The following is a 26,475-nucleotide window of genomic DNA, read 5'->3' on the forward strand; positions in this document are numbered from 1 at the left end:
TTAGAAAAAACAATCTTACAGTCTTAACACACAAGCTTGAACTGGAATTAAAAAACCCCAATCTTACAATCTAACACACTTACCAGCTTGAACTGGCATTAAAAAAACAATCTTACAGTCTTAACACACTTACAAGCTTGGACTGGAATTAAAAAAAAACAACCCAGAGCCATTCTGCAATCAAACAGCTTTTATTGAACTCTTTGTATGGTACATTTGTGAAAATCTGTGCAATAAATACAGCTCATAGTGGTGGTTTTTCCCAGCTCCTTGAAGCATAAGAAGTCTTCCCTTTCCCTCAGTTGACACTGCACAGTAAGAAAAGCTGTTTTGTGATATTTGTAACAAACAGAAGCTTTCAGAAATGAGCTTGGTGGGCAGATGAGGTTGGTCTGGCTGCTTAGAGGAACCCCTGCTAGCCAGAGTTCTGGAGTCAGCCACAGCTTGCACAAGAAATGGGAAATAACATTGGACATGACAACGTGAAAGTGAACCTTAAGTCACTGCCTGGTAACTGCTTGCAAAACATTGTACAGATTTTACTGAACAGCTGTCTTCAGGTGAGAAAATAAGAAGTATTTTTGCAGAGCCAACATTAGGACTGATAATCTCTTACAGTGACAAACAAATACAGCATAAATTGTTGATAAAAATATCCATGTGCAAAATAGTTTTCAGGTTTAGTCAGTGCTTGCAAAAGCAGCAAAGGTAAACAGGAGATGCAGGCACTCACTTCAGAAAAAAAAATACAGTTCTGTTCAGGCTCTGGCCTTTAATTTCAGGTAGAAGACTGAACAAACTGCAGTGTCTGTCTTGGTCTTCAGAGCACTTGAAACAAAGATAAGCCCAGTTTTAATCAGCCCTACCACAACTAACCAGGACCAGGCCAGCCATGAGATTCTCAGACATGCATAAAACCATCACATTCACAAGCTTTTGCAGAAGAACTTCAGCCCTGCTGCATTCCCTGTCCCCTTCTCCCTGCTGCCTTCATCCCTGCCATGGGGAAGAGCTCTGGAAAGTTTTTCAGTTGTGCAGCAGCTCCATTTATTTACCCAGTTCCTCTGGTGTCCCCATGTGGGTAAGAAAGGCCTTCTCCTCCCTGTGCCAGTGCAGAGCAGGAGACAGCTCCTGTTCCTAGCAAACCCCAGGGAGCTGGTGAACTTCCTTGGATCCTTTGGCTTACTTGGGATGCTTTAGACTCCCACCCCCTGTCCTCCACCATTCATAACCACCCCCTATGCCTCAGTCCCCAACACTGCCAGTTTTCATGGCACTACAGGGATTTATGTATGAACAGTGAACCAGAAAAACAGATTCAGATCTTTACACTTCTTCATAACTGACTAATTTCTGCCCCAGCTTTGACTCCCCTCTTGTGCTGCTCTGAAAAGCAGCTTTGGGAACCTCCTTCTACCATTTTCATATTTCCTGCTGAATTCAGTTAGGTCAGGTTTGACAAGGGAAAAGGACAAACCTCAGCTATTCAAGCACCTCCCTCCCTGCTGCTGTCAGCAAAGGTCAGATGGAAAATGGGGGGAAAAAATCAGATAAAAGCCAGTAAAGTAAATATTCCAAGTAATGCCAAAATCTAGCAGCAGTGACAACTACAATGGCAGAAAGACATTAACCACCTTTTAGAACCTTTCAGTTGCCATTGAAATTGTACATTTTTAGATTTATAGTATTTTTTTTTCCCAGAGCCCTGAGAAAAACTGTCTTAAATCTTAAAGAAGTGTATGAATTAAATGGCAAACCAGAGTTTAAAGTAAGGATGAGTCACTTGCCTTCAGCAATAGCCCTGATCTGAAGGGGTGGCCAATGCAGGGTTTTTCTCCTGGAATAAGGCACTACAGGGAAGGAGCACCTGAACAAGACTGGGAAGAGTTCACAGCTCCTGACAGATTATCTTTGGCTCTCCTGAAAGAGGCATAAAAAAGGCACTCTGGGATAAATGGGGAGGGAAGAGGAAGGTAACAGATGAAACAGCCTGAATTTTAAAAAAATTTCAGGCAAGATGGTGGATCTTACCTCTTAAATCTTTCTACTTGTGCTTACTTATCAGGATACCATTGGGAAAAAAAAAAGGTCTGTCATGGCAGGGAAAGCTGGTGCACTGTGTGAAACTAGCTGATGTTTGTCACTTCACTGCCATGCTGCTACTCAAACCAGCTTCCCCTCAGAGCAGATGCCTGGAGGAAGTCTCAGCTTCAGCCCTGAGGATTTTTTCTTGTTTTACAATGATGCCACCCACAGGGAAACCCTCCCTTCTTCTCCCCATGCCCCAGTCCCAATTTTGTCTCCAACAAGTAATATATAACTTAACATTCTTAAAGGGGGGGGGGGAGGGAAATCCAGAACTTTCCAGAGCTCTCTTGTGCCTCTGCTTCAGTAACTCTTTATTTCAACACATTTTAAAATTCTGAAACAACATTTTGGAAAGCCAGCCTTTAGACATAAGTAAGGAAAAAAAAAAACCAGTTAATTCAAGCAGCATTTTTTACACATACATATATATATATATAGGTAAAAAAATAAATTGTCTTGATAAGAAATATTGCTTAGCCTGATTAAGAAACAAGGTCCCAGAAGCTGGGCAATACAGCAAGACACCTTGGCTGGACAGCTGACACGAGGACGGCTGACTGCTTCTTTTCAGAATTAAAAAAAAGGAAAAAACAACAAAAAAAAAGGAAAAAAAGAAACATTTTGCTTAAGACATGAACCTGATTGTTTGTTTGAGGCTGCAGAATGCTGAGGAGGCTCCAGGCTGCTGCTTGGCTTCAGTTGGATTTCCTCTCCCGCTCGCGCGCGGTGACGAAGTTGAGGAGGTCGATGGCTGTCACGACACCAAACACCATCTGCCGCTTGCTGGAGGAGCCATCCGTGTGATCTGCAGGGAAAAAAAGGCAGTTCTGGCTGCAGGAGGCACAAACACACCCCCACCCTGCTTGGTTTTAGTGTTTGTAAAATGGGGGCCTGAGCCAGCCCAGCTCCACTAGCCTGGAGCTGTCGGGTGATCCTGGCACAGAGGGGGAACACAAAAGGCACCTTTGGCCACAAGTCACAGAGTAATGGCAAGGATTTTCAGCTTAGAAAGGCTCCTCATCAAAAGGGACACTGAAACTTTATGGAAGGATAAGGATTCAGTGGATTTATTTTTCTTGATACAAAAACTCCAACCACAGGCCTTGTTATAAAGTGTATTTTCCTCAAACATTAATAACTTGAAACAGCTGCATGTGGCATGACCCCACTGGAACCAGAGGCCATTTGAATGGCCCAGTGGAACTACATTTTGAGGAGGAAATGTGACACAACCATCTTCCTGCAGCCCTGTCAACCACAGAATTAGTATAAAAATCACAATACCTCATTTATAGCCAAATAATGTGCTAAACATTTAATCTTTGCTGCACTGACAGCACAGGTTTAAGTGATTTTCTCATTGTGAGCCACATGATCTCTGGCCCTTTATCAATTGTCTAAATTCCAGTTCCTAAAGTCTGCCTGTAGTGAAATGTTTAATCTACTTCTACACACATTTTTTTCAGCCAGCTGGACTGTCCTGGGCTTTTTGTTCTCTCAGTCTCTGTTTCACTGCAAGCTTCCAGTGAGACTCCAGGTTTATAAATGGTCAGCTCAGAGCTGATAGCACATCCTTATGGAGATTATTAAGAACAACCCCAAATTGCATGGCTTTTCTTTTTCCAGTTATAATTGAGAAGCTAAAGATAAATTTATCTGGCACGACTTAATATTGTTTTCAGTCTCATTTCTCAGTGTTTGTAACTTTGCAAAGTTGTCTGCTATTAGGAAGATTAAACAGGAGAAAATATTATTCACATGTAGGAGTGATATACATAGATTTGAAGATTTATTTAGTCTTACTAATCCTAGAATGGTTTGGGTTGGAAGGGACCTTAAAATCATCTTGTTCTACCCCTGCCACAGGCAGAGGCACCTTCCACTAGACCAGGTTCCTCCAATCCCCATCCAGCCTGGCCTTGAACACCTCCAGGGATGGAAATTAGGCTTAGTAGCACAAATTTAGACACAGAATGAGGATTTTGCTTCTTCAGAGCTCACTTTATACATTCACACTCTCATTTGCTGCTTGTCACCACTCAAAGATTTGCTCTCACAAGGTGCAGCACTTTGTACTCACATTGGATTTGTTCATGAACCACCAGAGCAAAGTGGTCTATTTCCAGGATGTGAGAGAGTTTCCCCAAGTTGTCTTTCAGGTCAATCTGAGGGGAGAGTTACAGAATTTGAATAAAGCAGGCCTTTCTATGTTTAGCAATCAATAATCCCCACACACTTCATACACAACTAAAATCAATACATCAGCATTTGTGTTCTGCTCCCACCTGAAGCACTGGAAAACACCAACAAATCAAGGCCAACTTAAAGGATCAGTTTTCTTTGTTTCTAATTTCCAAAAAAAAACCAGTAAGCACTACATAAAGTTATTCCTTCTGGTTCTCTAAACATAATGAATTTAATGAAGAACTGAAAAGTGCTAATAATCAAAGAAGGTCAAATGTTCCATATGTCTCAACAAAAGAAGTGACCATAAAAGTTTTTATATTTGGTGATTTTAGTCTAAAAGGACTGAAAAACTGAATGAATCAGTTGCAAATAATTGTGGAAGTGAATATGATCTGCAAAGGCAGAAAAGCCCAAACAAACCAAAACCAAAACCAAGGGTGAAAGATTCCTCAGCTAACAGAGGATTCAGGTGCAAATCAAGGAACTGAGATTTAATAGTTCATTTCCTTTGTGGAGTTCAACTTTGCTAAGACTGAACAAGAAACCACTCTGTGTCAACTCTGAAAAAAACCAGATATTTCCAAAACACTTCAGCAATCACCTGCTGCAATCATTTTAAAAAATGCCTAAAACTGTTCAAACAGGAGTTAAGAGATGAAGCAGCAGCTGCATTAAGCAGGTGACTCTCCCCAGCACCCACCACCTGACATCCTTTTATTAAAGGAATTCACAGCAAAGAATAATCTTGCACTGCAGGTTCAAAAAGCCTCTCTGTGAGAAATAAATGCCACAGCATGAACAGCTGGGCTGCACTGGAGCACAGAGCTCTGTCTCCATACTGGGAGTCACAGGATTCCCAGCAGCCTGTGTTTGAGAGACCTGCTATAGGAACCAATCCTTAAACCTGGGGGCCAGGAAAGGAAGGAGGTGGGAAATCTGCCACATGGAGTCACCCATCAGTCCCAAATCTGTCTTCAGGGACTGGGCAGGCTACAGATAACCAGGACAAGGAGTCCCTTGGCAGCACTGGGACAACCATGAAGGCACAAACATGCCTGGAGATGCTCAGTGGAAATTTAACAGAACTCCCACAGAGTTTTCACCTGTTCATTCAAGGTTCTTAAACATTTTGCCCATGGGTTTTCCCATATTTAGGCTTTGTTTTTAAGTTTACTAAGTTTCTAGGCAGTGAGCACTACACTACACATGACTGGGAAGGCAAACCACTGGAACTAACATCTGGCTCCACAAGGACACTCCTCCTTCCACGAGCACTTGTTTGGGCTGGTAAATTATCCTGTGAGTGGTGTTTCAAAACCCCAGAGCACAACTGTACCAGGGACTTCCAAAAAAATCTCTCACCATTCTGCTTGTATTCCAAGAATGACCATAAAATAATTGAGGTGATCCTACCAAAGCAGGCTGTCCTTGTTATAAAATCACAGAATGGTGTGGGGTGGAAGGGACCTTTAGGATCATCCAGCTCCTCTGCCATGGGCAGGGACACCTCCCACCATCCCAGGTTGCTCAGAGCCCCATCCAGCCTGGCCTTGAACACTTCCAGGGATGGGAAATCCACAACCTCTCTGAGCAACCTAAAAAAGCCAAAAGGCCCATCTTTCCAAAATGTTCCTTTGCTTTGGTTTGCAGGGTAAGCCTCTTATTTGATACAGCCATGTAGGAAATCAGAAGTGATTTTGATGACACAGATAAAACATAAAGAAGCCAAATCAGCTTGACTAAAGTGGCAAGAGAAGCAAAATCCACAATACTTCTGAAGTTATGTGCATTCCACCACGTTTCCAACCCATCAATTCAAATGGAAAAGAACCATTTTTTGTTAACATGTCAGCAGTACCACAGCTTGTGTCACTCCCCTTCCAGCCTCCACCAAGAAAATACCAGAAATAAAGAGAAAACAAATGGTTAAGCTGTTCTTTACTAAAGAAGCCATCAAGCTGCCTATGGCAGGAGACACAACCTCAGAAGTGCAGAGAATTGGCTGAGGCAGCCAACACCAGAGCAGCCCCAGAAAACCACCCAGAAAACATCCCACACCACCAGCCCCAGAAACTCGAGTGTCCAAGGGAGGGAGAACATGAACCAGGCAGTTGTGTTACGCACCACATTTCCCCATGATGCTGGATTATCTGTCTGGGGAGGAAAAAATAAATTCACATTTGTCCATAAAGAACCAGCACCCTCAGGTGGCTCACAGGTTGAACAGAAGCATTAAACACAATTCCAGAACACAGCACTCAATCCACTTTGGGACAGTGCTGGAACTTAAATCCTGGTGGAAACTAAGTCAAGCATTCCATGTTTTTAAAAGGAAATTCTGTGCTCAGAAAAAGCTGCTGGCATGGCCCCAGGTGAGCCTCACCCAGCCTGTGCAGTGTTAGCACACCTACTCTAGCACTTGCATCCAGGAGCTGCAGAATACACCTGCCTACCTGTTGGAACTGCTTGTAGATTACTTTTCTGACTTCATCAGAAGGCTGAACTTTTCCAGCAAGCAGTGAGGAAAGCATGTTACCCAGGGTAACCATGCCCAGAATCACCCTGGGGAAGGAGACACAAGACAGGGATGAACAACACAAAACCTCAGGTATTCCTGTAGAAAAAAGCATCCCCTCCCAGCCAGCCTGTAGGAGTCAGTTCAGCTACTTCATGGTAACAATGCAGCATTATTGGATTCTGTGTGTCTGCAGGAGACAGAGCACAGCTCTCAGAGGTGCTGGAGACTCACACACAGGGCAGCAAAGTGCTGCAGGTCCTTCTGAGCACCAGGACCTTTCCATCTCTGCTCCTTGCAGCTGGAAAGAGCTACCTGCAACCTCAGAGAGCTTTTGGAAAGCACAAAGTGCTTCACTTTTCCACACTCTCCTCTGTCCTTTTGAAAGGTGTGACAGCCAGAGACAAGCTCACCCCAGCTGGGGTCATCTCCCTGTGAGGATCTACAAGAATCCATCCTTCAGGTCAGCACAATTGAGCAACTCCTCAACACTCAGCCTGTGTGCAGGAGGGCTGAAGGGTGATAAGGAACATTCCATGGTTTATGGGGGTCACTGCAGCACTGCACAGTGACACAGTGTGCTGAAGAAAGCTCTGACAGACATGGGCAACTTGGGGTTGGTTGTTTTAAACGGGAATTTTTGCTTTTTTAAGTTAAACTGGTATTATTAAAAGAAATTAAATTATCCTGTAGAGACACAATGAGTAATTATATCATAATAATCATTAGAATCATGAAGGGCAGGACAATCCTGGCATGAAAACACAAAGCCCAGCACTGGCGTGTTCAGGGCAACATTTCTGAACTGTGTTAATAAATGAAAAAGGATGGGTGAGAAGACATTATATTCCCAGCAAGCATTTAAAAAGACATCCCTGAGGCCCTGGTGAGGGGAGTGATACAAATGGATGAAGAGTGATATACGTGGACATACCCAGATTCATCAACAACTGGTACCTGGTCGAATCCCTTCTCCCGGAGAATTTCCACAGTCTTTGCACAGGTAACAGTTGGAAGCACAGTCAGGGGGGCACAGAGGCTCAGCTCCTGAATGCTGATGTTCCACCACCTGGGGAGGCAGTGAAAAACAAACCCAAGTTTTATGGAGAACACAGAGGCAGCCCTTGATGCACAGTGGCCTCCAGCAGCACAGGAATGACAAAAGGCTGCAAGGGAGAGTCAGGATTCAGCCACAGCCAATAAAGCTTCAGGGCTCTCAGGTGTTATTCCCAACATCAGAAAGTCTCTGAAGTGTGAGAAGCCTTGAAAATCAGAACACTTTTCCTCATTTCATCTGCTTTCTATGATTACAGATAGTCAGTGGAGAGCACTGATCTCCACAATTTCTTTATTTATCCCTCACACAGAAAATTTTGCACTCCTACTCAAAGACCTATCTATATTTACAGTCATTACAGGCAACAATTTAGGGAAGATTCCCTTCTAGCTATGTAGACCTGCAGTGCTTTGCACTCAAGAACTCTGATTTTGCAAAGATTCTTTGCATATTTTGTTTGTTTTTTTTTTTTTTTTTTAATTCCAGATATAACATTTTTCATTAAAAAAACCAATCATTAAGTACCAAATTTTCTGCTGCTGCCATACAACTCAAGGAAGGATGTCAACTAATTAAAGCAAATTTGATTAATAGCTGCAATTGTACACCAAGACAATAGCATGGAAGATCAGCTCGATCAAAGGAGAAGTGTAAATTGAAATGAGCTTTAAATTAGCAGCTGCCATGAACTCGATTGAATAGACTGATGGAGATCCAAATGGATCTGACTGGCTTACCAGGGTTTGTTGCCAAGGTCTTCTTCTTTCATGAACCCTTTCTGAATCATCCATTTGTCACTCAAGAACTTGGACCTGCAGAGCAGCAGGAAGTGAAAAGCTCATTAGCAGAGACTGAACATCTGACAGCAAACAGAGACAACTGTTCACACCTCACTGCCACAACAGATGAAGTGAAACTGGAAATAGGACATCATTGGCCATCCAAGCTTAGCAGCCAGGGACATGGAGAAGGAATACTCATGGGGACAAAAAGGAATCCCACAGGAAACAAAGCTCCAACTTTCATAGACAAGCTTCAACTTTATCATAGACACAGCCTGGAATGGGGATGTGTCTTGTCTGCAGCTTCTGTTTGTCTGACACTGAGCTGGATGCAACATGGGTGAGGAAATTCAGCTAAAAATACCATGTTTTGGGGTATGTTTCAATGTGATTGGAGAAAAACTTCTCAGCACAGGTCAAAGCCCTGATGTTTCCACCTGCAAACTCACCCTGAGTGTGGCTGCTGCTGCTGCAGGGCTGGATCAGGGCACAGGAACCCTTCCAGGAATGGGATAACCAGTGATCCCCACAAATAACACAGTGAAAGCAAGGCCTTTGCTGTGAGAAATGCTAACCAGTGATGATTATCTACTGAAATCAGAGATTTAAAGGGGAAGAGATCCTCCCTGCTCCACGCCAGACCCCTTTTAGACAGCTCAGAACTTGTGCCCCAAAGACATTTCTTGCTGGGACAACTGGGTGTTCCGAGGTCTGAGGGACTCCCTCACCCCTCTCCCAGAGAAGAAAAGCAGCAGCTCCTTACATGTAGTTCCTGATGGAGTCAGGGCAGATGACAACACAGCGCTGACCTTCCTTCAGCTCCTTGGCTGCCTTCACAGCCACAGACATGGCACTGCCCGAGCTGCCCCCTGCCAGAACACACAGCAGGGCCAAAACCATCACAACACCACATCAGAGCCATCAGAAGGGAGGAGCAGACAGAAGAGAGGAGCCCAGAGCGAGGAAGACAAGATCTGAAGTGGAAGGAGGGCTCTGATGTGCTTCAGCCTCCCACAGGCTGCTCAGAGGAAGGCAGAGGGCTCCTGCCTGCTCTTACCACACAGCAGCCCCTCCTCGCGGATCATCATCCGTGCCAGGGCAAAGGACTCCTCATCATTGCTCTTGTACCACTGGTCCACTGCCTGGGGAGGGGCAGGAGACAGAAACAAGGCTCTGTTTAACTGGGGAGGGACAGGGGAACTGCACAACCAGTGTGGATTCAGCCCTGGCTCTTTGAGGGAAGAGCTGCCCTACTGAGCCCGGGGTTTCCATCCTCCTCCAAAGGCCAGTGGGGTTTTTTGCCAAGGTAAGATGATCACACCAGCACAAAAGGCTCCTTGCTGGAACCCTCCTGTGAGAGCAGGCTGCTGCGAGTCAGCCTCAGACTGCATCAGCTTCCTCCCCTCCTGGAAGGCAAACCAGGGACACAGGCTGTGCTCAGGACAGCCTTAACCACTTTGTCCAGGAGGGGCTGGGATGCTCTGCTGGAAGGTTAGGTTTTGTTGTTTTGTGGGTTTTTTGTAATTGGTAAGTTGGTGTTCTTTACTGTTTGTCTGTTTTATTTTTATTGTGTGTTTCATGACTGTTTTTTTGGGTGTGTTTTGTTTTTTTTTTAAGCATAATAGTAAGTGTGTGTTATAGGAAAAATTTATCTACTCACAGCATTTTGACCTGGCATTGTAAAACTAATTTGGACAGTTCAGAAGGCTTTCAAGGGCTGTTTATGCTGATGGAAATAACAGGAATAGTTCTGTCTGCTAACCCTTCCATTTCAGCTCAAAGAAATCCTTCCCCAAGTTTTCCTCTGCCTTTAACCTCAGTCCTGCATCCCAGCAGAGGGCAAAGGGCAGTAAACCCAGCAATGTGACTTACAGATCTATCCAACACTGTGGGGACAAAATCATATCCAATTCCTTCCACTTCATACATCGTCTTGTCAGTCTTGTTCAGTTCTTCTGGTTCAGCAAGGATGGAGCCCTCAGGATCCACACCTATAATCTGGAGAGGCAGTTTGCACTCAGGCCACCAGGACACAGCTTTGGAGAGCACAGCCCCTGTGAGCACTGGCCTTGTCACAGCTGCTGGTGGCACACAGCCAGCCTGCTCTGCTGCTCATTTCCTCCTGGCACCATTCACCTCCCCTGGGAGCAAAAGGCTTTGCTGCTTCTGGCCCTTGGAAACCCATCCCACCTGCTCAGGCTGATGGCACCACTTGTTCTACACATAGGTTTTGCTTGTCTCAGGGTTTCCCTGAGACAAGGTTGTCCTCATTCACATGCCAGGCATCATTACAGACAACTCCTTCTGTGCCAAGTGCAAGCAGATCAGTTTTATTTTCTTCACCACTCCCCGCCTGTGTAGGAAAATTCTCATGACTGAAGCAGGATACCAAGTTCTGTGAGGAAATCTCACACATCACCCAGGCTGGTGAGTGCAGAGACAATTCCACAGGCAAACCCTCAGCAGCTCCAGAGCAGCTGGGGAAGGCACAGCCAGGGAGGAAACCCAAGGCTGCAGAGCACAGCAGAAGAAGAAGAAACTTCCAGAGAAGGAAATTTCCCAAGCACCCCACGGAGGGATCTGAGGGTCAGTGTTCATCTGCTGAGCCAAACCTGAGCTCTGGTCACCTGTGGGACCAGAGCACGATGATTTCAGACACTCTGAAACCCCCTCTGCAGCCAGAGCCACCTTTTAACTGAGAACACCCAAGAGCTTCCCCAGGGCAGCTCACAGGAGTGGGATGTGCCAAGGGGAGCACTTTGAGGAGATGTGCCAAGGGGAGCACTTTGAGGAGACACTAAAGGTAAAAGCAGTGGGGTTCTCACTCACTTTGCAGCCTGGACACTTCTCCTTCAGCTTCCTGGAGATGCCAGTGATGGTCCCTCCTGTGCCAGCCGTGGCCACCACCATGTCCACCTTTCCTGTTTAAGGGTGTGGGAGAGAAGTGTGAACTCTCCAGCAGAAGGAGGGATGGAAAGCTCACTCCTAAGGATGGACTTTCCTCAACAAAAAATGCACAAAGTGGCTGAAATGGGGAGGGTAGGACTCTCTGTGGTGAGACCTGCCTTGAAACTGCATTGCTCAATCACCATTTTCTCCAGCAAGGGTTTTGAAATGTCCACCAGAGGCCTGGCAAGGCACCAGTCTGTGTCACTTTGGACACAGCTGGATGTGGCCCCCAGAGCTGACAGCTGCAGTTTTCCTGTTGCTGTATCTGCTGATTCAGAAAACTCATTCTCTGAGTTAAAATGAGCAGCCCATTATGTTTGTTAATTAACTGAGTGCCAAGAGCATGGGGTAGGCATCCCTGGACAGAAGAGTTAACACAACTACTCCCCCATTTTCATGTGGAAAAGGCTGTTTTGGTCACTAGCACTCAGAGTGAGTGTGGATGTGATAGTGCATGCCTGTGTCACCACCTACAGCTTCTTTGGTGCATCCACATGACAGCTTTGTTAATTTAAAAAAAAAAAAGGATTTTTAAAACGTCACCAATTCACACACAAAATCAATTGCTTAGCAGCCAAGAGAATAACACCCCACCAAGCAGAGGTAACTGAAAAGTGCCTGGGCTGTAGGACAAGTGAATAGAAACAAGAAGCCTAAATCTGGAACTCATCTGGACTCTCAGTTTGTGGGATGGCAGCTTGTGAAAGTGCACTCAGTTTAACTCCAAGTTTGTCACAGAAAGACAAGGCAAATCCTCTAAACAGCCAGAGTTTTAGGAAGGAGGAGAACCTTCCACGTGGTCTTCACTTTTATGTGAATGAATTTAATTGCTAATTTTCTTATCAGAAGGCCCAATCAAGAAACTGCACTGTTTAGTAAGGCAGGTCTGGAGCCTTCTTAGGACTCCCTTCTCTGCACTACAGAAATGCCCATGTGGCTGCAGCATCACAGGGAATGTCTCCAACAGCTCCCAAACCAGCTCCTGAGCTGAGGAATGAGCCCAGCTGAAGCTCTGCTGCCCCAGCTCAGCCCCTCCTGGGGCTCAGCTGCCCAGAGCCAGCACTGGAGAGAGCCCTGCAGAGCCACAGGGTCCTGCTGGTGACAGCTGTGACACAGAGCAGCTTGTGCTCCTGAGGAGCACAAAAAGGAGCACACATCTTCACTCCTAAGTGAAGATGCTTCCAGTGTGTTGGAGTATTTGCTCTGGGAATGTTAAAACACCTATTTCTGTATTTGTGATCAAAGAATGACCCTATTCCATACCAGTCTACCTATGGAGGTTTTTTTTAAAGGTAACTTAAACACCACTGCTTTCTCCACCTGCTCACAGGCAGAGAAGTCTTAAAGAAAAAGAATTCTTTAATGGAAAAAAAATCATTACTATGACTATTGAAATAAGGTAACTCTCTAATGACACATAGCATGTGTATGGGGTTTGCTTTATCAAAATCCATGCTTTTCTCCTTTGAGGGCTCCTTCTCCAAGCACATTAGAACAGGGCACTCCCAGGGGCTCCTGGAAGAGGTTTAGCAGTAGAGCAGACCTACCATCACACTGCTGCAGGATCTCCTCTGCTGTGGTGTCGTAGTGGGTCAGGGGGTTGCTGGCATTGCGGTACTAAATTGAAAGGCACACCAGCCATAAAACAGATCAGAAGTACAAAAATCACATTTTGAGTGAGCTCAAAACCATTTCAAACAACCCCCAAAGCCCACAACACCTAAACATGCTCTCTGCAGAACGTTGCACTGTGTATTATCTGGAGCCAGGCCTCCCAAGTGACCTAATTTAAGCACAGTCCGAAGGGGCCAGCACCCTCCCATGCCAAAATCAGTCCTGTCTGTGGGACAGCACTCCTAGCAACATGACCCCTGGCTCCATTCTTCCTCACAGGATTGCCAGCTCACTGGAAATAGACACAGTAAGTGTTGTACTTCTGGCAAACACCAGCTCATTGCTGCTCTCTAGTGACTGTAAAAATTTCCTTTGCTACAGCGTGGTGACTGCTCAGCCCCAGCTCCAGATTTGGGGCAACTTCTCCTCCAGAGACACATGGAGAGTGTTGAACAAACAACCCAGAAGTCCCCAGAGCCTCCTCCATGCTACACCTGCACCTCTGCCACCTTGGCTCTCACCTGGTCCAGGATGTGTGCGTTGGGGATTTCATTCTTCAGCCTCCAGGCCACTCCCACGTGAGATTCAGGAGAATCAAATCTGGCTGTAGTTGGGGTCCTCACAATCTCAGCACCCAGAGCTCTGAGGACATCCACCTACAGCAAATAAAGGTGGTCACAAAACCCCAAGACACCCTCAAAAGGCTCCCTCCACACTCAGCCCCAGAGTATTTGCAGGATATTGAAAACTTCAGCACTGTCTTCCTTCACCCTCTGCTCAACGAGGGACAGCTCACCTGGGGCACAGGTAACCACTTCAATGTGCCAGGCAAACCTCAGGTTGTCTGTATTTAAAGCAATTATGGGAGTTTTCAAAGTGGCAGTGCTGTGGGGATGGGTCTTAAAGACATCTGCTCTCCATGGCCAGCCAGCCTGGATTGCCCTGGGCACTGGCAACAGCGCCTCAGCAGTTTTCCCTGGCCAGGAGCCTGCACCTTTGTTACTGAAGCCCCAGCAGCAGGAGCTCTGCGAGTGCAAACATGTTTATCTTTAAATCCTTGCAGACAGAGGCAGCTCTGACCTTCTCCATGCTCATTTTCTCTGGCATGACGATGATGCAGCGGTAACCCTTCACTGCCGCCGCCAGGGCCAGCCCGATCCCTGCAAGCAAGCAAAGGCAAGCAGAGCACTCAGTGAGCAGCAGCAGAGCACAAAACCCACAGTGCCAGCTTTGGCACGCCCTGCCCTTCATCACATTTCCACCAGGGTGTCTCCAGAGGGGTGCCAAAGGGAGTGTTTCTGCCTGTTGGGTTCACGGATGCTGATCCTTGTTTGAGGTTCACAGCCCAGAGAAAGTTTAGCCAAGGGTGGGGGAACTTGGCTTGTGCAAACTGCTGGCTTTACCACATGCACATCACCTTCCTCCTCTCTCACCCACTTCATTTTTCCAGAAGTAATTTGGGAAAGGAATGTGCTTTGAGCTGGAGGAGACGAGAGGAATCACTTTGATTCTCCAAAAGGTCCGCAGAGCCTCTATTGACTCACTGCTGCATAAATCCCTATTTGCAATGTGCTGAAACTAAGTCCTGTCTAAAAATATATTATTTAGATGTTGTTGGTGATGGAGGTTCTAATACAATGTGCCAGCTTGCTACCACAGTGAAGCACCCTGGCTGTTGGAGACAGACATCTCATTTCTACTCTGCACATCTCTACCTCCAGCCTGACTGCTGCCTGCTCACCTGAGGGCTGGGCTCAGAAGTGCTGTCCCTGTGGAAGAGAGGCTTACACTTGCTATCAGATCTCCTCTGAGCTGCTCAGGCTGGCTGAGAGGTGTGAGAGGTCAGGCTGCACTCCCCTGCTCCTCTGGGCACCAGCACATGCAGCTCACCCAACACAGACTTGCTTGTTCAAAGCTGCCTCTGGTTTTGTGTGGGAGGAAAAACCCCCACCCTAATAATCTTTAATTGCTCCTGTAAGAGAAGCGTAACTCACACCTCAAACAGCTCAAGTAGTGTTTAATATATTGGGAAGGGAAAGTTTTCTCAGTGTATTATAGATAAATAGGGATGCCCAAATACAAAAATAAATAAGACAGCAGCAGCTTCATTAAAGCCAAAGGCTGAAGAGAAGTCATCCAGATCTTCCTTATGGTGTGTGATGAAGAAAGGATTTTGAGACCTGAACTCTAATACTTTGTACTTTCTGCTACTGACCTGGAAATGCAGCAAACATCAAAACAGGACTTTGGCTGAGGGAGAACTGGGATACACAGAGGATAAAAATACAACACATTAGCTCTCATATTCAATACACTCAGTAGCTCTGAGCAGTAGAGAGCAAAAAACAATTCTCTCGGGTCACTGTGTGCCCTGGTCTTCGCTCTTATGTGACAAAAAAGAAAAATCAGCTTTCTGAAGTAATTGCCCTGCATCTCCTTCAGTTCTGCCCTTTTGGATTCTGTGGCAAGTAGAATCATTTATCAGGTACTGACCCAGAGAGAGGGGTGTCATGGTAAGACCTTGGATGCTGGAGGAATGCAACACACAAGGATATTTTCCACTCCAGGCCATGGTTCGGGCAGCAGCTACAGCCACACTCACAAAGGCTTCAGCTGCCCTGAATGTCCCCAGAATCCCCTGATCCCCCCAGAGCTGCTGAGCCAACAGCAACAGAAGAGACTTCCCAGTTTTCTGCTGCAGGCTGGGGAGCTGCTCACAGATGAGCTCAGAACAAAACCTGCCTGCTCTGTGTCTGTCAGGAAGCAGCAGTGGGGGAAGTCCAGAGAAGAGTTTAGGAACAGGACCAGACACCTCTCCTGAGCAGGAGGGCAGCTTGTAGCTCACCCCATGAACTCCTCACAGGAGGCAATACATTAGGTATTTAACTATTTCTATTTAACTATATTATGCATTTTATATTTGACTCCAGGGGGAATATTCCAGGTGTGTTTGACTCCCCATGAGTAGAGCAGCTTAACACAATTACAACAACTTTTACACAGGAGCCCAGAGTTAACTCCAGACTGCTCAGATCCTCAGTGCTCTGCCCTAGCCCCTGACCCAAGGAGATTGTTCCTTCCTCCAGCCCTCCAAGGAGGAAATGTGAACCCAGGTGGCATCTGCTGACAATCCAGGCATGCAGGGGCTCTGCCAGGCAGTGCTGTAAGGATGCAGCTCAGCTCCCATCTCACCTGCACCAGCATGGGCAGGGCTGCTCCTCAAACCTGGCAGAGGAACCTTGGGACTTCCCCGACTGAAAGAAGGGGAAGATCCAGATTCATTCTGATGCCTCAGGTTTCAGCTTTTATATTTTCTCAGATTCTGTGCTGCTTTAGTGTGTGGGGCTGAGCTTCACATTATGGGATGGTGAGCTCTCTGCACAGAGCAGGGAGACAAAACAATTCCTGCTCCAGCTGGGCACCAAGGACAAATGATCCAAATCTCAGCCCAGGAGCACAAACCCCGTGGGCTGCAGAGAGAAAAACAAGCAGGATGGGACTGCAGGGGCTGCAGCTGGGATTGGACACTGAACTGCAATGTGCACATGGAGCAGAGCTGAGCCCAGGGAGAGACCCCGGCAGCGCTCGTGCATTTTGGGACCATTTGGGTTCATCCTGGGTGCAGCCCTGGCTGGGCTCTGGTGCTGCCCAAGGTGGATCCATGGAGGCCTTTGAATAAATCCCTGCTTTATTCTTTAGCCCTGTCCAGCCTCTGCTCTAGGGCAGCCTGCACAAGGCATCAACACCAGTCTTATGGGTGCTTTTTTCCACAGTAATTTCAGTCAGACTTGAATTCCTGAGAACTCTTGTGATTCTGGCCTAGCACTTCCTTTCTTTAAATCAAAGAGGCTCTGCAGTTTAGCAGAACTCCCTCCCATCTGCTCTGGCCAGCAGAGGACAGCTCAGAATTGCTCCTGGTGTGAGGTGGAAGAGGCACTGCTCCCTGCACCAGGCAGGCAGGGATTCCCTTTCCTCCCCGCACAGGCTGCGATCTCAATCCTGCCTCTTCCAGGAAAACCACCACAGCATTCCCCCGACACTCTCCTCAGTCTCTCCATGCCCCACCTGTGTTCCCAGAGGTTGGCTCTATGATGGTGTCCCCAGGCTTCAGGATCCCAGCCCTCTCAGCATCCTCCACCATCCTGAGGCTGATGCGGTCCTTCACGCTGCCGCCGGCGTTGAAGTACTCACACTTGGCCACTGCAAACACACAACCAGCAGGGCTGCAAGGCATTCCAGAGCCCACCCAGCTCCACGCCCTGCCCTGGGCAGGGACACCTTCCACCAGAACAGGTTGCTTCAAGCCCCATCCAACCTGGCTTAAAGCCTGGTCTTGCCCCTTTCCCCTTGCCTTCTTTGCTCCCTCCCCTTTCCTGGTAAGTTCCCCAGCCAAAAAATTTCTGATCAAACTGAAGTTTCTCCCCGTGCTCAGCCTGCACTTTCACTCCAGAACTCCCAGCATTAATTCCTTCACCACCTTTCTCTGATCAGAATCAGTATCTGCAGTTAAAAAACCCAGCCAAACAAAAAAAATCCATCCACTGACAGTTTTCCCCCTTTAATAATTTTCAGTGATCTTTACTGATACTGCAGAGCTGCCTTTTGCACACACTGATGAATACTCTGACCAGGAGAAGCAGTCAAAAACTTCACACAGCTCCTTTAAATTTAAAAACAATATTTTCTACAAAGAACATTTAGCGTTTTCTACAGAAATGGAAAAGCTGCAGGACTTGTTCTCATGAGGTACAAACTGAAAGGTGTTTTAGATGACCAAATCCTAAAAACCAGAAAATTTCCCAAGGAAAACCAGGAATTTTTCCTCATCATTTCCTGCCAATCACCTGCACTCTTGTGGCCAGGTTATATGACACTACTAACCCCAAGCACCCAAGTTTCTGGAACAGTGTTTGTTAGTTTGTTCTCTGCCTGCAGCGACTCACAGAGTTCACACTTGAGCCCAAAGTGCTTCCCAATCTTGTTGATCCGCACCAAAGGAGTATTGCCAACTTTATCCAGGATGTTTGGCAGGATCTTTGGAGGCTCTGGCCTGGTACAAACACAAACAAAGTCAGTGTATTCACAGCAGGGTCCCACAGCAACCACACAGCATTTATTGCTTTTTATTTCACCTTTATCAGGCTGGTTATTTCAGCTATTTTAGTTCAAAGGAACATCCACTGGATACAAACTCACAACACCAACTCCTTGATCCAAAACATGGATTAGTCAGAGCTGGGTTTGTGCTGAAAATCAGCAAATAACGTAACACTTACAGGGTGGAATGATGATGGGGGGAGGCAGAGGGGGGCATCCCAAGCTTCCAGGTGCATTTGCTGGGGGTATCAGGGCGGATCCACTGCCTCTCCTTCTCATTAGCCTTGCAGTTCCCAGTGTCCACCCCACCAGACAAAGAATATTTGGCAGGTGCATGAGGGCATGAGTTTGTATCTGGCTTCTTCTGGGAAGGAAGAGTAGGGATTTCATTCTTGGAGGAGGGAGAAGGAAAAGAAAAGGAAGGAAGGAAGGAAGAAAGAAAAAAAAATAGTTGATGTTTCCATAGTGCTGTGAGGATGGGGCAGTGCCAAATCCTTATCACCAACACCAGAACCTGCACTGCAAGTTTGGGAGCAAAAGCTCACCACAATGCTCTACACAAAGATAATTTAAATACACATGGCTCACTGCAACCAGCCTGCACAGACACAAAAAAAAAAACCAGGACTACTCTCGTGGGAGACACCCCACCCACACCAAAACTCTCTGAAATAAAAGCTCCCCACTCCAAGCAGACTGGAACACAGTGAGACTGCTTGGTGACTAATTAGAAAACTCTGCCACAAGACTCTGCATGGCTGAGTGGTCACAGGGAACTCTTCCAGAAAGGTTTCACCAGCACCTTCCTCCAGCTCAGAGCCCTGGCCAACCTGGCCTTGAAACCTCTTGGGCTTGGCCCTTCCCTGGAAAGTTCTCCAGCCAAAGAGCTTCTGGTAAAAATGGAAATTTCTGCCCTTGTTCAGCCTGCACTTTCACTCCAGTACTCCCAGCATTATTCCCTTTAGTTTACTTTATTTATTTTTATTTATTAATCCCTTGAATGGGGTGGAGGGAATCCAGAACTTTCCAGAGCTCTCTTGGGCTCTGCTTCAAAAACTCTTTATTTCAACACATTTTATGATTCTAAACAACATTTTGAAAAGCCAGCCTTTAGACATAACAAGTAAGGAACAAATCAGTTAATTTAGGCAGTATTTTTTACACACACACATACATATATATAGATAAATAAATAAATAGTCTTGATAAGAAATATTGCTTAGCCTGACTAAGAAACAAGTATTCCCCAAAGACCTGTGAGTACCTTAGAGACAGGAACAGGCCTTTCTGATACAAACTTCTCCATGGTTTTTGGTGGGGGTGGTGGCACAGGAAACTGGATTTTCTTCAGCAGAACGACTGCTGTGGGTCACAAGACTGGAATCCTCTTCAAAGCTGCAGATCATACAAGTTAGAAGAAAAAAAAAAAGACCAAACTATCAGGAAACTCTCTCACAGGGGCAAAACACACACAACTTTTTCATTGGGGAAAAAAAGAAGCTGCAAAACAAAGTGAAGATGACTTCAATAAACAGGATAAAAAATAAATCATGCAGCAGAGGTATTGTGCAGGATTGATGGAGGCTGCCCTGACCCTGTCCCTCCTGCATTACTTAATCTTCCCTCTGCCCCTGTCCTCCACAGTAGCACAAAACATCTTTTATCAGACCTCTGCAACTCCAGGAGCTTGAAAGCCACAAAAAGTAATAGGAAATACTTCAGTCCACAGGAAATACAAAGGGTGAAAGGGCTTCATGGTGCTGTCCCCAAAAGACCCTGTGCACAACTTTGGAAAAAACTTTATCCAGGAACAGAGGCCTCTCCACCCTCAAGGAGAGCAAAATCTCACCAGTTCCTACCCAAAATTAATTAGTGTTGCATGTACAGCTTCAGTGAATAAACATATTCACTGCATAGACACACACAGCAAACACTTCGTGCTTCTAGCAGATTTTACCTCCAGAAATTAGTAAACACAAAATAGTAAGTTCATTTCTCCTACCAGTTGGTCACAGAGCCTGGCTGCTTCCTATCAACTAAAGACAAATCTGGCTGAAATATTGGAAAGCATGAGGAGCTTTTTCCCTTAATATTTGTTTTCTTCACCACTGTTTTGCAGAAGATTCTGCTCTTTCCATTACTGAATTTTGCTGGAAAGGTCCCTGGCCTCCTCCTCCTGGCAGATGCACACAAAACACGTATTTAGGATCTCACAGAGTTGATTGTCTGGTGAGAAAACTGGAAAAAAAATCTGGATCACAGCATCAGTGACCTTTAGTATTTGATCCTGCAAGTTAACACAGGCCACTGACCACTGCTGCCTCGGGCACTCCAATGCCTAAAGCATTTAAACTCCTCTAGGGGGAAAAAAAAAGAAAAAAACTCTAAAAAAATCAGCTTTCCACTAAGACTTGGAATAATTTTTCTTCAAGACAAAAAGATTTCCATGCCACCAAAATGATACAATTCTATTTATTCAGTTAATGCATGCCCAAGAGGCAAGATGGGTATAACCTGCCACAGATGGATTGTGACCTGCCACAGATGGATTGTGACCTGCCACAGATGGATTGTAACCTGTCACAGATGGATTGTAACCTGTCACAGACTACTGACCAGAGTTAGAATGAGAGACACCAGTCTAAAAAAGCAAAAATCCCATAAATACACAAAATATAACACCAACCTGTCTTTGCTACCAGAAATCAGCTTACTTCCAGTTCCAGAGTGAAACCCAGCCCTCATTTCTCTTTCTAGGATACTCAGGTTCACAGTCCAGAGAATCAATGGGGGTTTTTTGGGAAAGGAAAAATACTGGAGGAATTTCAAGGTTTCCTATGAGGCACATGGTCCCTCAGAGAGCTGGCACAGACAGTGACTGCCTGTGCCACAGGTAACACTGACAATATTGACAAAGTCCAGCTAAAAAGGGGCCTTGCTGCCAAAGGGTCAAATCATTTCAAAATACAGGAGAAGAGCAGAAAGGATTTAGAAACAGGAAAGTGAAAATTTTGTTCTGTTTCCAAGTTACCATAAAATAAGAGCACAAAACCTTTGAAAGCTTTGAAACACCAGCTCTCAGTGTCTTTCAAGTGTGTCCAAAAACTGAGATGAAAGAAGAAGAAACTCATTGCAGTAAAAATAAAATTAAGAGGTTTACAGTATTTGTTCTTCGTATTGATTGCAGGAAAGAAATTAATGGGCTCTCAAAAAGCTGCCTTTTGGACTGGGCAAAGCAATAGCATCTCATTGTAAGGCAAAAATTTAATAATTGACTAACAGCAACTCCCATTGCTTACTGAACAGCAGAAACTAAGAAAAAGCTGTATTTATTGCCCTTAAATAAGCTGTGAGATTCTCTCATATTTTCATAATGGCAATTCTTGATATTTGATCAAAGCTTCAATAATGGGGCTTCAATTCAGAACAAAAATGAGGAGAGACACCAAAAGCTAAAAATCCTCTCACCAACACTAACCTTAAGCAACATAATTAATTTCTTCCAGCCCTAGGTAACACAACTTCAGCAAAATGGGGTCAGACATGGTCTGGGATATCCAAATCCCCACTCTGATCCTCCCAAAATAGCCTTTTTTTTTCTGGGGAAGCAGGACAGGAGGATGGCAACTCTGCTTCTGCAGCTGCAGCTGAACACGGCTCAGCAGAGGCCAAGGGGGATAAGCTGCAGGAAGAGCTGCCCATCTTTAGGGAAAAAAAATTCTGTCAGCCTGAATTTAATTTTCCTATCAAGGGGAACACTCCCATAACCAGCTGGGGGTGTGGGCAGAGTCCAACTAGAAAAGCCTGACTAGCTCCTGCCATCATATCTGCAGATCACACATGGAAAAAAAAATTAATTAATCAGAAAGGGAATTTACAAAGCCACTTAAATCAGAAAGGGGGGTGGGACAGAGGGATGAGATCCAGAAAGGATCACAACCCTGGGTCCATCTCAACAGGGAAGCCAAGGCCTGAACTATTCTCAGCTCCACAAGAACAGGACTGAGAACAGTGCGAGTGAAATCCTGAGCTGAACTCGGGCACAGCTGAGTCAGGAGCTGCAGCTCCCAGCTGTGCACAGCGTGTGACATCAGCACCAATGCACTGCACTGTTCAAACACCCCCTGTGCAGCAGCCAAGGGAGCTGAGCCTGGCCCTGAGCACGGCCCTGAGAGCTGAATCACAGGCATGGCCCAGGGATACAGCTCAGGACTGCTCTATTCCAAGAGACAGAATTCCACTCTGCTGCAGCATGGAAAGGAAACTTGATGATGTGAAGCAGGTACAGATAAACCACTGCAGAACTGCTCTGCTCAGTCTGAGCAGCACAGGGTATCTCTGCAGGTAACCAGATGCAGCAGCACCCACCCAGCCCCTGCAAACACCACAGCTGAGCAGAAGAAGCAGAAAGTGAAACGTTTGGGTTGTTTTGCTGCTGTGGCTTTTCTGAGAATATGTGTGTGTGTGTGCTCCTCAGCAGCAGCCATCCCTCCTGTGCCAGGAGATATCAAGTGACCTGAAGTGACAGGGCAATGAATTAACATCTGGCTCTAGGGAGAGATCCTTCAAGAATCCAGTCTTATTTCCATTTTATCTCTCAGAGCACGTCCTCCTGATGAACACTCTTTAAAAGCCAGTCTGGCACACTCAGAACTTTCTGGAAAGGGCAGTTCTTTAATGCCCCCACCTCTGCAACACTGCAAAGATTAAACTCTGGCAGCAAAGCAACTTCCAGTGCTGTGGCAATTGTTATTCTAGAAATCAGCCAGGGAGAAGAGGGGAGTGCTCAGTCTGCTGTGCCCCCAGAGAGGGGAAGCTGTGTCTGGCAGGTGTCTGACAGCTCCATTTCCTGAGCTCACCCCGCCTGCACTCACACGACAAATCTTCTGAGTGAAGACTGATCTCTCCAGGAGCACAGCAGCATCAGAGAGAAGACTGCAGAATGCTTTATCTGCATTTTACCTGCTGCAATCAGAAGCTTTCAGCACTTCTTTCCCTGCCTCTAGTTCCCCCTGTGAGCACACAGAGATGGACCAGCACTGCAGCAGTGCTCTTCATCTGCCCAGCTCACCAAGCACAGGGAGAGGAAGATTCCAGACAGATGCTCAGAGATTAAACAAGCTGCCCAGCAGGACAAAAAGAGGGAGCTGCTCTCAGTTTTTGAGCAGCTCTGTAAGACAAGCAGAAGCACCCCTTCCCCAGCATTTTGCTGCCTCCTGCACGAGTTTTGCCAGGCCTGGCAGCTCTGATAAAGGCTGGCAGAGAGCTGGGCAGGAAGGCAGCTTTTGGCTGACGGGGAAAACCAGCTGCCATCCCTCTGGCTGCATCCGTGGAGCTTCCAGCAGGTCCCCAGAGCAGCCAGCAGCACGGCACTGCTGTGTGCCTGGCTCCTGTGCTCACCCAGCCCCGCAGCCAGCCCATGCCAGCCACCCTGGCAGGCTGCCCTGCTGGTGGGTCCCTGAGCCTGCACCCTCCAGGACACGGGTCACTGCTGGCCCTGGGTGCCACCAGCTCGGCACAAGGTGGCTCTGCCTTCAGGGAGGCTGGGTGCCCACACAGAGGGGATGGCAGGGCACCAAGGGCCACCAGCTGGCTGGAAAAGGATGCCAAGTGCAAATGCCCCAGTCTGGCACCCAGAGCACACTCCATCAGTGGCGATCAGAAGCAGCGGGTTCTGAGCAGGTCCCGGCTTCCCAGGAAAAGCCTTTCCTCTCCCACACAGGATCCCCACGTGCCCCCGCTCCGGGCTCGGTGTTTTTCCGCCTTTCCACGGCGCAAGCGTTGGGAGCTCTCCGCCTCAGAGCAGCAAACAAACCCCTGGCAAGGGTGAGCAGCGTGAGCAACGCTGCTGGAGCGGCGCCAGCGCTCCCAAACCTGCGTGCTCAGAGGCTCTGGGAGCGCAGGGATCCACGGCAGACGGGACACTCCACAGGAACAGAGGAATCTCTCAGTTCACGGCTGCCCCAAGACACCGGGAGCGTTACTGTAATAACAGGGCTGCTGAACAGCTCCCTCCGTCCTACTCAGGTTCACATCCCTCGCAAGCGGGGAGGGGTGATACACGAAATAAAATGTAAAAAATCAGCTCCAGGGTCCAGTGCATCAGCCGAAGACACCTGGCAGGGGAACCTCATGGCACCGAGAACAATGGCAGCGAGCCAAGACCAGCTGGAGAGGGACCCGAAAGGCACAAATCGGTCCTGGGAGCTGCCGGCAGAGCGGAGCCCACCCGGCTGCGGGCTCCGAGCAGCATCCCCGGCCCGGGGCGGCTCCGGGCTGCCCCTGCCCCTCCTCCCGGCACCGCCAAACCCACAGAGAGAGCCGCAGCCCGGGTCAGACCGGGTCAGGCACCCCAGCGCGGCGGCTGCTCCGGGCTCCGTGCGCCGGCAGAGCCATCCCGGGGCACACGGAGCGCGCCCAGGCGGTTCTGGAACATCCTCCGCAGCCTCGGCGGGCAGCCCGCAGCCCTCCATGCGCCCCCGCGCCCTGAGGGAGGCGGCGCGCGGCCCCAGCCCTCAGCCCCGCTCCCGCGGATGATGCAACCCGCGGCCAGCGGGATGCGCGGCCCGCGCTGCGCTCCCACCTCACCCGCGCGATCCGGACGCTGCCCAGGACACCGCCGCTGTGGGGATGGTGCCCGTGAGGAGGGTGAGGATGAGGAGGAGGATGATGAGGACGATGGTGATGATGAGGAGGAGGAGGGAGATGAAGGCGCGCAGGATGCGCGGGGCTTAAGAGGAGCCCGCGAGCCGCGGCCCCGCCCCCCGCGCGCCCCGGCCCCGCCCCCCGCGCGCCCCGGCCCCGCCCCCCCCGCGCCCTGCAGGGGCGGGAGAGGCGCGGCGAGCGCTGATTGGTCAGCGCGGGGGCGTTGGCCACTCCGAGCCAGCCAATGGGAGCGCGGTGCGCGGGGCTGGAGCGCCCGGGGATGTCCGGGAATGTCCAGGGATGTCCAGGATTGTCTGGGATTGTCCGGGATTGTCCTGGGATGTCCTGGGATGTCCGGGGATGTCCGGGAATGTCCTGGGATGTCCAGGATTGTCTGGGATTGTCCGGGATTGTCCTGGGATGTCCTGGGATGTCCGGGTATGTCCGGGAATGTCCAGGGATGTCCAGGATTGTCTGGGATTGTCCGGGATTGTCCTGGGATGTCCTGGGATGTCCGGGAATGTCCAGGGATGTCCAGGATTGTCTGGGATTGTCCGGGATTGTCCTGGGATGTCCTGGGATGTCCGGGGATGTCCGGGAATGTCCTGGGATATCTGGCGATGTCCGGGAATGTCCAGAGATGTCCGGGGGTGTCCAGGGATATCTGGCGATGTCCAGGGATGTCCGGGATTGTCCAAGGATGTCCAGGGATGTCCAGGGATGTCCAGGGATGTCCGGGATTGTCCAGGGAAGTCCAGGGATGTGCGGCGATGTCCAGGGATGTCTGGGGATGTGTGGGGATATCCGGGGATGTCCAGCAATGTCCGGGGATGTCCAGGGATATCCAGGGATGTCTGGCAATGTCCAGGGATGTCTCACAATGTCCAGCCAGGTCGCTGAGGGAAGCCCTGGGGGAACACCCAGGGTTTACCCACAGGGCCTCCCGAGGCTGTGTCCTCAGTTCAGGGAGGAATTCAGGTGACGGAGCGTGTCCAGAGAAGGGCGATGGAGCTGGCGAAGAGTCTGGAGCAGGAGTGCTGTGAGGAGCGGCTGAGGGAGATGGGGTGTTTAGCCTGGAGAACAGGAGGCTCAGGGATGATCTACAGCTCCCTGACAGGCTGTAGCCAGGTGGGAGTCAGCCCCTTCCCCCGGGCAAACAGCAACAGGACAGAGCAAATGGCCTCGAGCTGCACCAGGGGAGGTTCAGGATGGACATTGGGAAGAGGCTCAGCACAGAATCGGGGATTAGACATTGGAATGGGCTGCTGAGGGGGTGGTGGAGTCACTGTCCCTGAACAGACTGGATGTGTCACTCATTGCCGTGGTCTAGCTGACATGGTGGGGATCAGTCAAAGGCTGGAGGTGATCTCAGAAGTGTTTTCCAACCTAACTGATCCAGTGACCCTGGAGAAAGGGCTCTGCCAGGGCACCTTTGAAGATGTTTTACCCATGTCCCCAAGGGCAGTGGCCTCCAGTGGCTGCCAGTGGCTCCCCAGCACAGCCTGTGGGAGTGGCTGCTTGTCTGGCTTGGGGGAATTCCC

The 26,475-nt window shown here is 48.1% G+C and overlaps 1 protein-coding gene across 6 annotated transcripts; it reads right to left on the reverse strand.

The window, feature by feature from the left end:
• Positions 1-172: 172 nt before the first annotated feature.
• LOC135292745 (cystathionine beta-synthase-like protein) lies at positions 173-25,040 on the reverse strand. Of its 6 annotated transcripts, none has more exons than XM_064406843.1 (18): positions 24,878-25,040; positions 19,554-19,684; positions 18,469-18,680; positions 18,136-18,242; positions 17,258-17,392; positions 14,273-14,352; positions 13,714-13,848; positions 13,126-13,195; positions 11,459-11,550; positions 10,502-10,627; positions 9,687-9,771; positions 9,393-9,498; positions 8,585-8,659; positions 7,725-7,859; positions 6,729-6,837; positions 6,400-6,429; positions 4,169-4,253; positions 173-2,893 (listed from the first exon to the last, which is right to left on the reverse strand). In XM_064406843.1, exons 2-18 carry the CDS (start codon positions 19,593-19,595, stop codon positions 2,784-2,786), a joined length of 1,734 nt encoding a protein of 577 aa, XP_064262913.1. In that variant the 5' UTR covers positions 19,596-19,684; positions 24,878-25,040; the 3' UTR covers positions 173-2,783. The 6 variants fall into 6 exon arrangements, 4 of the variants coding, with proteins under 4 accessions (XP_064262913.1, XP_064262915.1, XP_064262923.1 ...); XM_064406845.1 differs by having other exon boundaries at positions 24,873-25,040; XM_064406853.1 differs by lacking the exon at positions 6,400-6,429 and having other exon boundaries at positions 24,878-25,038.
• Positions 25,041-26,475: the final 1,435 nt, after the last annotated feature.

Source organism: Passer domesticus, chromosome 2, assembly GCF_036417665.1.
Source record: "Passer domesticus isolate bPasDom1 chromosome 2, bPasDom1.hap1, whole genome shotgun sequence".
In the NCBI taxonomy this organism is placed as follows: Eukaryota; Metazoa; Chordata; class Aves; order Passeriformes; family Passeridae; genus Passer; species Passer domesticus.